The sequence below is a fragment of the Typopeltis vanoorti genome, chromosome 4, assembly GCF_054136105.1.
Source record: "Typopeltis vanoorti isolate ZY-2024b chromosome 4, IOZ_Tvanoo_1.0, whole genome shotgun sequence".
NCBI classification, from domain to species: Eukaryota; Metazoa; Arthropoda; class Arachnida; order Uropygi; family Thelyphonidae; genus Typopeltis; species Typopeltis vanoorti.
The window spans coordinates 33,967,090-33,983,451 of record NC_143552.1 but is presented as its reverse complement, the minus strand read 5'-3'; the positions used below and the strand labels follow the sequence as shown (position 1 = coordinate 33,983,451).

At 36.1% G+C, this 16,362-nt stretch overlaps 1 protein-coding gene across 3 annotated transcripts in view; it reads left to right on the top strand.

Moving 5' to 3' along the window:
* The window catches only part of LOC150107214 (roundabout homolog 1-like), a 742,051-nt gene that overhangs the window by 704,936 nt on the left and 20,753 nt on the right, over positions 1–16,362 (top strand). For all 3 annotated transcript variants that reach the window (XM_090391071.1, XM_090391072.1, XM_090391070.1), the window contains one exon: positions 4,110–4,196. In XM_090391071.1, the coding sequence (XP_090247197.1) occupies positions 4,110–4,196 (87 nt within the window). The remainder of the gene's footprint in view (positions 1–4,109; positions 4,197–16,362) is intronic.

The following is a 16,362-nucleotide window of genomic DNA, read 5'->3' as shown; positions in this document are numbered from 1 at the left end:
TTGCAGATGATCCAAAGTTGGGACAAACCATAAAGAGTAGTGAAGATGTTGTGGCCTTGCAAGAAGACTTGAATAAAATGTGGAAGTGAGTTCAATGTTGCAAAATGTCAGTTTTTAAAATTTGGAAAACACAGATGGGATGCAAAATTTATGCTTGGTGAGAATATATTGTTGGAGGTAGATGAAATAAGAGATCTGGGGGTGATAGTGGATAAGGGAAGATATGATATGATAGAGACCTACAAGTTGGTAAGGGGTTGTTATAAGATCAATGGTGGAGAAGTTCTACAGAGAATAGTGGGAGATCAGGGGAGAACCAAAGGTCATCCCTGGAAACTGTATAAAGAGGGGGGGAGTGAGAGGCAGGTTTTTTTCATGCAGAGTTGTGAATGAATGGAATGCCTTGCCTGAGAGAGTGGTGTCTGCAAGGAGTTTGAGTGTATTTAAGGCTCAGTATGATGAGATGTGTGTATGATAAAAGGACCTCCCAGATGAGTCTTTGACTCCATGAGGTCTTGGGGTAATAATAATAATAATAATATATTTAAGCTTCTCCTAAGCTGTCATAATCACTTGCCTTGTAGTCTCACATATACCTGACAGAATACAGAACCTTATGTTTTACAATCTCCCAAGTCAAGACCTTTCTCTTTCTCTGATTGGAGGCAATGTGGCCACCTTAGTTACAGATAGTTCTTATCCTATGATCAGGTCTCCAGTACTCTTGCACCTCAAATACCCTCTATCACATGGTGTCTCCATTCCATTTTCTTCCTACCATGAGATCATTCTTCTTTCTAGTCTATATCTCCATAGTTGAAGTTCCCCATGATAATCACTCAACCTGTAGTCATTGTACTAATTTTCCGATGCATGTCTTCCAGATCATCTGTAGAACTCCCTGGCCTGTAGCAACATCAAGCTGTATATTTTGTCTTATTGGCCTTGATCTCACACCAAACTGCTTCAAATGAACAGTCACCCTCCTATTCTTTTTGGCTGCAATTCATCTGCTGTCATCAGCAGTACCCCTCCCCCATCCTATCTTTCCTGAAAATACTAAAACCTTCACATTGTGTCCTTGTAACTACATCATTTGGTGTTAGTGAAGTCTCATTAGTGCCTACAACTTTTGGCAAGGTTGCACTAACCATTGCCAAAAACTCCTCTCTTTTGTTTGTGATACTTCTGGTATTAGTATATTAAGTATGGTATACGAGGTGTGGCTATTAAATAATGAGACTGGTTGCAAAAATGTGGTTTATTATTACAATTGTTATTATTGCTAATTGTCATCCCTTTCAACATTCTATACACCATTGCATACAAATTTTCCATTGTTGAAGCAGTGTTGCAAGTCATCAGATGTTATCTGCTTTTGTGCTGCCATTTTCTCCTTTACCTTATCCACTGACTGAAAATGGGTGCCCTTCAATGCAGATTTCACCTTTGGAAAAAGGTAAAAGTCACATGGAGCTAAGTCTGGCGAGTAAGGTGGATGGTCCAACACTGGAAAACTATGTCACCGGGAATGAAATAAGCAAGAATGAGCAAATCAAAACTGAAGGCAGCACTGATCTTTATTTTTTTTTTTTTTATATCAATGGTGTGGTAATGGTTGAATGGGTATCAGAGGGTTAGACAGTTAAGCAACATTATTACCTTGAGGATCTGGCCAAGCTGAGAGAACGAGTAAGGAAAAAGAGACCCGATCTGTGGAAGAACACTTGGATTTTCCATCAGGACAAAGGTCCAGCCCACAGTGCACTGTCTGTAAAGCAGTATCTGGCTGATAAGAAGATCCCAGTATTGGACCATCCACCTTACTTGCTGGACTTAGCTCTATTTCAACTTTTTCCAAAGTTGAAATCTGCATTGAAGGGCACCCATTTTCAGTCAGTGGATGAGGTAAAGGAGAAAATGGCAGCACTACTGAAGCAGATAACACATGACGACTTGCAGCACTGCTGCCAACAATGGAAAATTCATATGCTACGGTGTATAGATAGAGGAGGGGAGTATGTTGAAGGGGATAACAATTAAGATGTACAATTGCAATAATAAATCACATTTTTGCAACCAGTCTTGTTATTTAATAGCCATGCCTCGTATATAGAGTTGGCCTCAAGTCTCCTGACAGTTAAATTTAAGTTATTCATTAACAAATTTTGCGACTTACATTAAATTTATTGTTATTTAACTTAATCAGTATGACTGTCAGGTGACTTTTGGCAACCTATATATATGTACACATCTTTCTGATAGCAAAAATGTTACTATAACAAACTAAAAAATCCATGGCATATTCTTATTTGATAATTTGAACATTGTAACCAGTCTGTCTCATTCCACTTGAACAATGCTCATGTTACAGTGAGCCAAACATGCAGATGTACATAAATATCACTTACACAGAATATATGTAAAATACTTGTTTATGTCAATCACCATGTGTTCTAGGTAATATATTTAAGAATGTTGCTGATCAATAAAATTAATCACAATGGGGGTGGGGGAGATCTTTTGGAGTTCGTTGTCTGGTTGTTTCTCAAAAGGTGAGATATCCTAGGTGTTTCATCAGTGGAAAAACAATCCACATTGTCTGTCTAAAGGGCATAACTGTGGTACTAAGACGGTCTGTCAGGAACTTGATCACTGTCATCTGAGAAGGCTTGTTCAGCAAACAGAATTTTCTGTGTGCTGCAATTGATTGAAAGCATTTATGAAATCATTTATGCCAATTGAAAGCATTTATGCCAATACTGATTCTCTTCAATTTTTGAAGAGAATCAGTATTGGCATGCCTATACGGAAATCACTGATTTCTGCAAAGTTCGTTTACAGGGATGTCAGGAACACTGGAACAAAGTCATGTAGTTTGACGAGTCACAGTACACCTTGTTCTGTGCTACCACTAAGCATAGAGTTTGGTGGTAGTCCCATGAAACAGTGAACCCAGCTTGCCTAGTAAACACAACTCAAGATTCTAGAGGTGGTGTTATGGTGAGTAACATGTTTTTTTGGTACGGAACAGGTCCCCTGATATTGCTGGAAGGTCAGGTGTCTGCCAATGAATATCTGAACACTACTTTATATATTACACTACTTAAAAAAAAAAGACACCCATGAGAAATATTTGATATATTTGCTATTTTTCTTAATGGTCTTCCCTTTCAATGCTATATGCTGTCAGTATCTTTTCATCCCACAAAACAGATAAACTGGCCAGAACACAGGCCATTAACAGACATAATATACTGGCATTATTCAAATAGCTATCTAGTACTTTAACCACATGCCTGAGGTCTAGCTCCCAGTGATGAGAATTTAGTAAAGGTTGAAACCAGTATAGACAATGACCCTTTCCATAATGCATAGCAGTATACAAGTCTGAAATAAAGTGTGTTATGCATTATAGGATACTAAGACAGTTTGATGTAAGGGCATCTGCTTCCATATACAAGTAGCCTAGTCATGAAGATACCTTATGCACAAGCCTTGTTTGCTCACTTATGAATAAAGAATTTGAATATTATAATTTCTTTTGATGCTAGTAATTCATTTGCTTCTACTTCCTGTCTTAAGCAATCCAAAGGTGAAATATGTTTTAAACTCTAATAATATTTCTCAGTGTAATGTTCACTACCATTAATTACTGTAATCACTAGCAGCCAAACAATTAGATCAAGGATGGCTGTCATTGAGATCCAAGTCCTGTTCATCTTGCATTACAAAGAACTCTCTCTCTCTCTTTTCCCTTGCAGTTCTCTGCTTCAATTCTGAGAACCAGAGGAAAAAAAAAAGAATTAACAAATATCTGATTCTCTAGATTTTTCAAGTTCACACTTTGTCCTGTGAAATCATGCTTGTGTATGATGTAGTTCTCTGTCTTTTTATCCAACTCTTCTGTGACTCACATTTCATTCACCTTTAGTCATTCCTGCTTTGTTCTTATCTACATACTCTCCAACTGCATTATTTGCATTTGACACTTTATTAGATTTTATCAAGTAAACATACTTATACTTTCAAAGATATTTTTAAATGTTTATAATCTTTTAATATGCATTATAAATTAACAGGAAGATATGTGTATATTTTCATAATAGAAAGGAGTGTCCTTCTAGACCATCAAGCAAGACTGCATTCAGAACAGGACACACTGCCATATATTCCAACAAAGCAAAATGACTGTGGTGAGTAATAAATTGAAGTATTTAAAATTTATATTGAAAAGCATTTTAATTATGCAGTTATTTCAACAGATTATTTTATAAAATGACATTTGCAGAATTTCATAACCTACGGAGAGTGTTTTCTCTCTGAATGACATTATTGCTGCTGTTGTAATTCATTGATTATCTGTCTGGATCAGCAATGAATTGAGTAGAGATTATCAAAGGAATTAATTAGCTCTTTTATCCTCTGATACTGGAAAATTTCTTCTCCCAAAGTAGGAGAAAAGAATAAAGACTTTATTTATCTCCAACAGACGACAGAGTGGTTTTGCATTGATATTGTTTAGAATGTTTCTGGACCTTGCAATAAGGTTAAATAATTTTAAAGTGCTTTGCTACTTGGAAAGAACAATTTGAGTGATAAAAGAAGGGAAGATTTAGATAATTTCATTTATTGAACTATTACATGAACAGGAATATAATTTCTAATTAAAAGGGATTGCTTTTTTTTTAATTTCCAATTAAAACAAAGACTATCTATAATAAATATAGAATAGTAAATAGTAATAATTTACTGGTTGTGTTTCATATATTAATATAATGCAAAAAAAAATGTTGGAGTCTTGACATGTAACAGACTGATTTGGAGGAAAAGTAATGATGTAAATTTTTCATGTAGTACTATCATATCCTGGCAGGAATTTGATGATGGTGATGATGATGCAAAAAAAATTTAAAAGTTGTAATGAAGCAGTTTCATTATTTCTAATTTATAAATAGTAATATGGTGTCACTTGTTCCACATTTTTAGAATGATACATGCCTTGAAAGTTGATAGAGAATGACATATGTGCTCAGAAGTTTATTGCCGTCACTGAATATTAGCCAGTGTGAGATATTCCAGCAATCTTGCCCAGTTTAAATACCAAAGCACAGTACATATAATTTTTGTTAGTACTGAAATTGTATATATTCTTGATATATAAAAGTGCATACACTGCATTTCTATTTAAAAAAAAAAAAAAAAATTCCTGTTTATAAGGAAACTTTCACCAATGAAGTTCGGTGTTTCAAAAATAACTTGGGTTTTATTAGTCATAATATTACAGGAAATAAATTAACCTACTAGTTTTGACCAAAAAAAAAAAAAATTTAGCTTTGTCAGGGTAAACATAAAGAATATAAATGTAAGGTTAGTAAATGTAAACTAAAAACACTACCAAGTGAAGTTTGTAGGAACTGCTGCAGCATGAATAGTTGAAACACATGGGAGATGGCACAAGCCAATCGCTGTCCAGTGTTGCTTGCAGAATGTCTGCTGAAAAGTTGTAATCTGGTATCCAAAAGAATCTAATGAAAGATTTTCAAGTGTCCCACAGGGTCGTTCCTTCCTTGTTAAGGCTGCAATGAGAAAAAACCACAGTTGATTCGACTGACAAGTTGTCTACTAAGTAAGGCATAGAGCTTTTGTTCCAATCAATGTCATGGTGTGTGTGTGTGTGTGTGTGTGTGTGTGTGTGTGTGTGTGTGTGTGTGTGTGTGTGTGTGTGTGTGTGTGTAAAGTGATAAGTGGGCCAGAATTGTCTTCTCTTTTATAAGCAAAATCTCCAATATATTCTTTTTTTGATATCTTAAAACTTCTTGAATTCTGATCTGTATATGAAAGGCCACATGAGCAGGGAATTCTGTAACCCCCCCCAGGACATTTGTAGAATTACTTGCTCATGTGGCCTTTCATATACAGATCAGACTTTGAGAAGTTTTGAGATAAAACTGAACATCCTGGAGATGTTAATCATAACAGAAAAGACAATTCTGGGCTGGCTTATCAGCTTTCCCACAAACACCATGACATCAATTGGAACAAGAGCTCTATACCCTTACTTAGAAGACAACTTCATCTCTTATTGGATAAAAGAATCAACTATAGTCATCTTTTCTCATGGCACCCTTAGTAATAACCAAGGAATGACCCTGTATGACATTTGGAAATCTCTCATTGAATTCTTTCAGATACGTACAAGCAAAGCTGGATGTTGATTAGTGCCAGTTCCTACAAGCTTTGCTTGGTAGTGTTTTTAGTTTATTTACAGTTGCTGACCTTTACATTTATAATGTTTGTATTTAACCTGACAAAGAAACATATTTTTTAGTGGGTAATTTATTTCTGTGATATTACGACCATTAAAAGCCCAGTTATTTTTTCAAATATTTTAGTAATCGACAGATTAAAAAACTATTATTACATAACACCTCCAGGGAGAACACCTACTCTACAACTCTTTGTCTCCACCACTCAAATCCACCAATGCCATCAACTTCCCATCACCACTATTATTACCAGAGACAATCACAAACATCCATGCCCACCCACAGCCTTTTGGCTGGAGAGCGGATACGTTCAGATGGAGCTATGTAAGAACCATCAAATTGGCATACACTAGTGCAACAGCAACAATTCATTCTTAATGGGAACATCTCCACTGTAGAAATACAGAGACATAAGACAAGGTGACATTATCCCCATTACTTACTACCAGCATGTTTAGAAGAATTGTGCAAACTTACTGGTTGGGAAGAAAAAGAGCTAAAGATAAATGGCAGATATTTAAGCCATTTACACACTTTGTAGATGACATAGTTATTTTTACTTAAGGTCCGGATGCTAGCAAAACAGCTAGCTTAAAGATAAACCAAAAGAAGACCCAAATTATATTCAATAGCTACATTATTATTATTATTCAGAACCACCATAGGGATCAAAGATTCACTGTAGGAGGCACATCCTAGACAACACAAAGTCTATTATACCATTCCTTACTCTCATTCACTGTTCATGCTATCATGACCCCAAACAAGCAATGCATTTCATGGTTCAGCCACCCTCCATGCAAAGAAACCACTCCTCACTATCATGCTGATGAATTCCTCTCTCAACTTCCAGAGATCGCCCCTTGTCCTCACTCTTTTTCCTTGCTCTACCATATGAAAGAACTCAACTCATATCACCACTCCTTTTTCTATCCACCAAACTTTGTCATCCACATTCTCTCAGTCTATCCTCATAACTAGCATTTCACAGTCGTAATATATTTTTGTTATCTGCCTTTGCACCTTCTCTAAGGTTAATTTATCTGTTCAAATTTCAAGACATTACATTTAGATGCAGTAAACTGACACCCTGATTCATTTGTCTAGTTTATTCAAATCCTCTTCTAGGGCTTTCACATCTGTGCTATTATTAATAACCCTTCCCAGCTTTTCATCATCTGCAATCTATTGACAATGTCGTTGATATAAAAGTTAAACAATGCATGTCCCAGCACCGAGCCCGGTGGGACCAATTTGTAACCTTCTACTTCCTGGATGCCTCTCTCTCATACACAGCTCTCTGATACCTATCACATAACCAATCCTGATTCCAGTTCACTAACCTGTCATCTAAACCCATGTTCTGTAACTAAAATATTTATCATGCAGCACCCTGTCAAATGCCTTTGTAAAATCCAAAAAAATGGCAGAATATGCCTTTCCCTCATCAACTACTCTTGTCACTTTATTATACAAGGCAGTAATATTACTAAAACAAGAGTGACACTTGCATTCTACTGCTACCCTTATGCAATCCAACGTTAGCCAAATCAATATAGCTGTCAGTTCGAACATACCCTGAAAATACCATCCAATCCCATTGCTTTATTTACATCCAGAGTACTTAGAACACATTCTCTTCTTGCACTTCTAAACCTCCCTGTCTTTCTATTATCAAAACTTATTTTTCCAAGATGAAATATCCCAATAAAATAAAAATATTACACAACTCCAGTATATTCTCTACAACAATCACTGTACTATCATTTTTGTCTGACAGTGTCATTCTTCCACAATCTACTCTTCCTACTGGCCACAACAACAACAAAAAAAAAAAACTGCTTTGGATTTTCCTTGGATCTCAGGGCCAATCTCTTCTCATATTCAAATTTTACCTTCCTTACGATACTAGTTACTCTCCTGGCCTAAGATAACGATGCATCTGTTCCCCATCTCTCTTCGGTTCCCATTTGAAATCATTTGTCATCCACTTTAAAACCAAATTATGTTTCCTCTTTCACTTGAGATATACAGCTTGCCATTGCTGTTAAGAAATATTTCTTCAACCATATACTGATGATATTTTGCCTTTCCAATTCCTCCATCCATGGAAGTTACCCAAGCTGATATCTAAGATTACTATAATAACCTGACTTATATCTTTCCACATAAATTCCTTTCTCCTTGATACTCCTGCATGTCTGTTCATCCTCCAAGTTAAAACTACATAGTCACTTTCTCTAACATGGGGCAGGAATGCCATCACAGTTACAATGAGATCCTCTGATGCTATGATCAAATGAAAGCTCTTGAGCATCATGTTCCTTCTACATGTTACCTAAGATATTTGTCCTTAAGAATTCCATTCCATTACTACTACTCCTCAGTTACATCTTCCTAGTTTATACTATTCTAGTTAAAATCTCCCATAACAATCATTTATTGTACTTTTGTACAATTGTACTCGCCAAGCTCAACTGCTTAAACATTTCCTGCTCTGAACCTCTATGCTCCTCAGCAGCTTATAGCAACACTGCACTAAATATCCTGTCCTGCCCATCTCCACCTCAAAACTCAGGGGTTAAAATAAATATCCAAAGAACAAATTCTTTTTAATCCTCAGACAATTATTCAGGAATGGAAATTATTATTATTATTTTACCCCTAAATACATTTCTGTCCTACTAAAACAATTGATGTTCTGGAAAAAACTATATATATATATATATATATACATACATACATACATACACACACACGAGGGTGGTCTGAAAAGTTCTCGGCCTAATAACGAATAAACAAATTTATAATTTCAAAATTATTTTTATTTTTCAACATAATCTCCCTTAAGACTAATACATTTATTCCAGCGATAAATACCCCTTTACAGCAGCAATCACCTTGATTCAGAGAAAAATGCTGACCAGCGAGGAAGAGTTTTAGTTTTGGGAAGAGATAGAAGTCAGAAGGAGCCAAATCTGGGGAATATGGTGGATGTTCCAACGATTCATAGTGCTGATCCCTTAATTTTCCCATTGCCAAAATACCTTTTTGGGCAGGTACATCGTCCTGATGAAAGATGATTTTTTTTCTTCTGCAAACCAGGTCTTTTTCACAAATTTTTTTGTCTAGTCTGGTTAAAAGATCGGAATAATATTCCCCGGTTATTGTTTTACCCTTTTCAAGATAATTAATAAACAAAATGCTTATCATCCCAAAACATCGATGCCATGACCTTTCCTGCTGATGGAACTGAACAACAGCTTCTTTGTTGTTCAGCGCCAAATGGTGAATCCAAGTCTCATCCATAGTAATAAATCGATGCACAAAATCAGTTTTATTCTTGTTGAAACGCTCCAAGCACTGTTCAGAGATTTTCATGCGAGTGCATTTTTGATCTACTGTGAGCAAACACAGCACCCATCTTGCACAAAGCTTTTTTCATTTGCAATTCTTCATGCAAAATATATCCTACACGTTCTTTTGAAATGTCTATGGTCTCAGCAATTTCACGCACTTTGACTCGCCGGTCATCCAATACCATATCGTGCACTTGATCAATGATTTCTGGTGTTGGTACACTTTTTTGGATGTCCTTCACGGCTGGTATGACCACATTTAAACTCAGCAGCCTATTTCGCCAGAATTTTGCATTTAACGGCAAAAGAAATTTATTCGAAGAAATTAATTTCTTTTGGTGTTAAACCTTCTTTTACAAAGAATTTTAAAACTGCACAATACTCGATTTTATCCATTTCAAGGGATACAGACAACACTTTTGCTTCAGACAGCTGTATAACAAACTACTTGATAGAATGACTTGCAATTTCACATGGATGCTTATGAGAAATGTACCAATTTAGAAAAAAAAAACTTGCCAATAGTGTTGCCATCTATGGTCGAGACTGAGAACTTTTCAGCCCACCCTCTTATGTATATATTTAAATCCATGACAAAATACATACACTGCTTTTATCTTCTCTATAAATAAAACTTTTATTTCAGTATATCAATATTCATTTCCTTGTTAATAGTAACAATAAATAAAGAAATACTATTTTGTGTCATGTTTTTTTGCTATCGTAATTCTTGAAATAATCCTGAATAGGCAATAAGTTTTTTTTTTTTTTTTTTTTTCTAAAATGAGCATTATTTGTTGGAAGTGAAATTTTTTATTCTGAATAAACGGTTTGTGGCAAAAGTATGAATGGAGAGAGAATTTGTTGTAAAAGTTTCATGTGCTACTGCAAGAAATGCAAGTCGTATAGCCAGAAGGAAAATGAATTGATGAATGTTAATGTAAGGAAGGATAGGGAAGTTGGTCTGGCAAATGCAGAAATTGTAAATGAAACTGCTCCGAATGAGAGCATGAAAGCAGTAGGCAATGAAATGATGGTGAGGAGTGAAACAGCAAGTTTACATTGCTTACTTCACAGGACAAAACAGGAACTAGAGCAACTGGAAGAATGATTGCCACGTGGTACAGCAGGTGGGAGAATTTTTTTTTTTTTTTAAAGAAAGAGAATTCGGAAAGTATGAGGAAACTGCAAATAAGGTATAATTAATGAGAAAGTGGTAAAAGCATGTTTTCCAGGTGCAAAAATCAAGGATATTAATGACACTGTTATAGTTTGCACAAGATTACAACTGCAAATTCAGACAAATCAGCTTGTGGCAATTTGTATAACTGATGATTTCAAGTAGAAAGCAGGTGCACAAAGGGGTCACATGGTAGCACTCAACAGGATAAAAGGCAAAACCTTGCGCTAAGCAAATTATGTTTGAAGAATGGAATCAAGTTACAAACTTAGATATCTTGTAATGTCTGAAAGACATCATCTAGATGATTTCACACAGGGAAGAATTACTGGAAAGTGTGAAGAAGATTGCAGAATTACTGATATTGCCTGAGAGTTTGGACTCTCATTGCATTGTATGGCACTGTGGACATGGCATTGTATGAAAGCTCTGGGAAGTGTTTCAACCAACAGAATGTGTTCCAGACATTTTATAAGAGGTCACTCTTGCTCTGCCATGGAGTACAAAGACAGATTTTTTGGTTATAACAGCAAAACATAATCGACACACCACAGCTGGTCAGCTTATGAGTAAGCTTCATTCAAGCACAGGTACACAGATATCTCGACAAACTGTAGAAAATTATCTGCAAAGTAGGCCTATATGTCCTAAGACCTGTCCCTTTATCCTCAGCTCATCGTATAGCACGTTTTCAGTGGTGTTCTATCCATAAAAATTGGACAACATACAAATAGGCTAATGTAATCTTTACATATGAGAGTTGTTTTAGTTTTTTTCTCGTATTCTAGACAAGATCATGTGTTGTCTCTGAAAGTGGTACTGCTTACCATTGCATGAATGCTCTTGAAAGGGTTAGATATGGCAGTGCTGGGGTCACTGTGTGTGGAAGCATTATACTTAATGGATACACCAAGCTACAAGTGCTGGAAAAAGGGACTGGATCCCTTTTTCCATGGTAGGAAAAAGAAGTAGTTAAATTGCTGAATGATCATTTTGTAAAGGTGTGACACATCGCACCTTTACAAAATTTTGTGACACATCAGCAACTACAAAATCTCCAGGTGGAGATTTTGCAGTTGCTGATGTGTCAAAATTGAGGTAAATGAATAGGTGGTGTTCAGCATATTTAAAAATATGAATGTGAACACGACTGGATGGCATGCCATTCTGAGTACTGAATGAATGTGCAAGAGAATTGGTATTGCCTCTGATGAAATTGTTCAATTAAGTCTCAGCTCTGGCAGGGTTCCAGGGAGTGGAAAGAGGATAAGATAATTCCATTGTATTAAGGTGGCTCCAAGACAGAGGTAGCAAACTACAACCAATTATAACAGCTAATTATTACAACGACACCCAATCTGTGCTTGGGCCATTGTTGTTTAATTTCATAAATGATATAGGAAATGGCTTAAAGGGAGCTATTCAGTTGTTTGCTGATGTTGAGAGTTTGCAGGATGATTTAAATAGTCTGCAAAATGGGCAAAGGGTAATGGATATCAGTTCAGTGTGGAAAAGTGTAAAGTTATGCATTTTGGGATTAAAAGATTACCATTTGTGTACTACATTGATGGAACAGTACTCCAAGAGATCCAATCCAGATATAAAGAGGTTATTATTCCCCTTTATAAAGCGTTGATACTTCCACATTTGGATTACTGTGTTCAGGTCTGGTCACCTAGATTCCTTGGAGATGAGGAGGTTGTGGAGAGGGTTCAGAGAAGAGTGACTAAGTTGGTGAGTGATGTAAAAAATGCTTCCTACATTGGTAGATTGAGAGCTTGTGGATTGCAGAGGTTGATTGATAGGCAGAGAAGAAGGAATATGATAGAAACATTTAAATTACTAAAAGTTTTTTTTTGATTGATGCAGGGGAAATGTTTCAGCTGTGTGATAGTGATGGAAGAACAAGAGGTCATCCCTGGAAATTAAGGAAAAGTGTGGTTTAACAATTGTGTGAGAATGAGTGGAATGCATTGCCTGACTCAGTTGTGAGTTTTTCATCTGTAAACGAATTCAAGAAGAGATATAATAGATATTGTCTTGATAGTTTGGGTCTCCTGCGATGAGTCTACTGACTCCATGGAGATACCCGTAATGATAATAATATATCACGGTTGGTTGTTAAAGTATTGGAAAAGTTGATTAAAGGTAAAAACCAACATTGGGTGGATAGGGATGCAATATTATATAATGGGCAGAACAGCTTAGTGAAAGGTAGGTTCTATCTTAGTAATTTATTCACATTTTATAATAAAGTGACAGAAGAATTGGATAAAGGAAATGACTATACCATGATGTTGCTGGACTTTGCAAAAACATTCGACAGAATACCGCATGGAAAACTATTATAAAGGTTGGAGTAAATGGGAATGGATATGAAGCTAGTAGCATGGATAGGGAATTGGCTGACAGACAGACACCACAGAATAGTATATGGTGGTGTATAATCTAGGAGAATGACAAGTGGATTACCTGAGAGTTCTGTACTAGGGCTACTACTTTTTAATTTGTATGTCAGTGATATAGGGAAAGATTTAAGAGGGGGGGGATATTCAGTTGTTTGCTGATGATGCAAAACTAGGGAGAGAAATAGTAGGTAAAGGTGATGTAGATATCCTGCAGCATGATTTAAATAAATTGGTATTGTGTGAAAAGGATAATGATTGTTGCTTTAATGTTGCAAACTATAAGGTTATGCACTTTGGGTTGAAAAGGTTGCATATGGTGTACCATATTGATGGTACTGGATTTCATGAAATTGGTGATGATGGTTGTCAGTTCAGTGGGCTTATTTCAAAAGTTGGTAAAATGGCTCAAAGGATGCCAACAAGTATATGTTATCCCTCATAGCCTTATAAATAAGGCTATGATTCAGCCACATCTTGATTACCGTGCACAGATTTAGTCAACTGGGTTTCTTAGGGATCAGAATATGGTAGAGAAGCTTCAGAGATGAATGACTAAGCTGGTGACAGGTCTGTGGAATGCTCCCTATAAGGATAGGTTGAATGTTTGTGGGTTACGAAGTTTAGTTGATAGGCGAAAAAGAGGGAACATGATAGGAGATTTATAAAATTGATGCACAAATAATTTTCAAATATATGACAAGTAGTCAGAGAATTAGGGGCCATCGTGGAATTTGAGTAAGAGTGTGCAGACCGATTTTTTGCATGGAGGGGTGGTGAATGAGTGGAATGGACTGCCAGAAGTAGTTGTGAGTTTCCTGACAGTGAATGAGTTTAAGGAGAGGTATGATATGTTTGTGTGTATAATAGTTTGAGTCTCCCACAATGAGACTATACGGTATCTCCATACAGTCTGGAGTATCTCCAGACTCTATGGAGATACCGTATAATAATGATAATTCACCCTCCCAATCAACACCATCTTGCAAACCTACTACACTGCCTAATTTTATATCCTTATTAATATGAAGCTTGTCTTCCTCACCCTCATTCACATCACTTATCTCTCTCTTGGTTGACATTCACTCATTTCTGACATAATGCTGCCAAAGTCTTATGCTAATTTCAACGTCAGTGAGCTCTTCCCATTTTCTATATTTTAAGCAAAAACACTTGCCAGTCTCTCACCTGCACATTTCTGTCAGGATGTGAACATCTTTCAAGAAATATAAAAGTAGTCCTTGCAACATGTGTTTTCCACAATTAAGGATTACATAATCTTGTAGTCCTTAAATAGTAGGGAGCTGGGTCATAATGTATCAGCTGCCATTATTCAAATACAAAGAGCACTGACAAAATATTTCGTTAAAGTACAACTTCAATAAGCATAACTATCCACAGACAATATATTCTATCTAGATTTAGAGACTTCCTGGAAATTTAAAGTAAAACTAATAAATTATATCATGTAACAATTTTTTTTCACTCCCACCTATTAACACATCCTCTGGTGGATCAGTTAGAAATAACAATTATCAGTGAATCAGAATACCATGGAGAAAGAATAAGAATAAGAAAAGAACAATGCTTGCAGGAAAGTATTTGGAAAAAGTGCACTTGACATTCAAAAAGTGTTATCGCTATGCCTGGAAAGTTTTTAACTAATGCATTCCCTTTATGTTCACAGGTGACTGTGAAACTTGAACTGTAAATATAAAGGAAATTCAAAAACAAAGAACAACACAATTTTGTATGGAATGATATATGCTCTGGATGAGAAAAGAAAACAAAATCTGTAACACAGAAATAACAAAACATTTGATTGACAATGCTCAACATATTGCTTGAAGGCAAACAAAAATAGACAAAACAAGTACCTGTTAGATACCGTGGGCAGTAAACTGACCATATAACCACAGTATAATGCTGACCAAAATCACACAGATTGATAAAATTGACTGCAATGAAATGGAGAAGAAAAGACATTCTTGGTTATGAATTAAACTCACCAAGAAATTATGTTCTTGTTTAATCCTTTATCCAAGTGCATACAAACAAACAAAGTTTGCACAACTAGCTACTTCTATAATAGCTAATGACTTCACATCTAAGGCAATTGATGTGAAATCATTAGCCTCTATATACAAATGGCCTAGTCGTGCATATACTTTGTGTGCAAACTTTATTTACTTATACTTGGACAAAGGATTAAACAAGAATATAATTTCTTGGTAAGTTTAATGGAGTTATCTTGGAAAGACCTTTATCCAGCAGTTAATCACTGTGACAATGTAAAGAAAAGAAATTTAGTAAAGATTTGAATTCCTATAATATTAGTAGGAGGGGGAAATATATATATTTTTTGTGAGAACCAAGACAAGCAACCTACATGTAATTATTATTATTATTATCCAGGCCTCCATGGAGTCAAGACTCATCGTGGGAGGTCGTTTTTAGGAAACACAAAGTTCATCACACCACTCCTTGAACCCATTAACTTCTCCAACTACTCTCTCAGGCAATGTATTCCAAGGTTCAACCACCCTCCATGCAAAGAAACCACTCCTTCCCCTCTTGCGCACAGCCTCCTTTCATAACTTCCAGGGATGGCCCCTTGTCATCGCTCCTTCCTACTGTTCCACCAAGTGAAAGAACTCTCCAATGTCTACCCTGTAACTGCCTCTCAACAGTTTAAAAGTCTCAATCATATCACCTCTCCTTCTTCTATCCACCAAACTCTGCAGTCCACATTCCCTCAGTTGATCCTCACAACTCATATTGTACAGTCCTGAAACCATCTTTGTTATCCGCTTCTGTACCCTTTCCACAGTGAATTTATCCCCTTCAAATCCTGGGGACCAAGTCTGAGAACAATAGTCTAAGTGTGGTATGATCAGGGTCTTATACAATGGAATGATAACTCTTTTATTCAATTAAAGAAGGAATTGGTGAAAGTTAGCTATTATAAATTATGTTATGGTTCCATCCAAATATAGAAAGAAAGTTAAGTTTTATGATTTACCAGCCAGAGAGAGGGCTTACTATAATATAACCTGTGGCATCAGAGTTATCTTGGTTATGCACTACTTAAAAGATATGAGCTCTGCTCAGGAGCACACAGATACAGCCTCCTTTTATTAGTGCTTAAA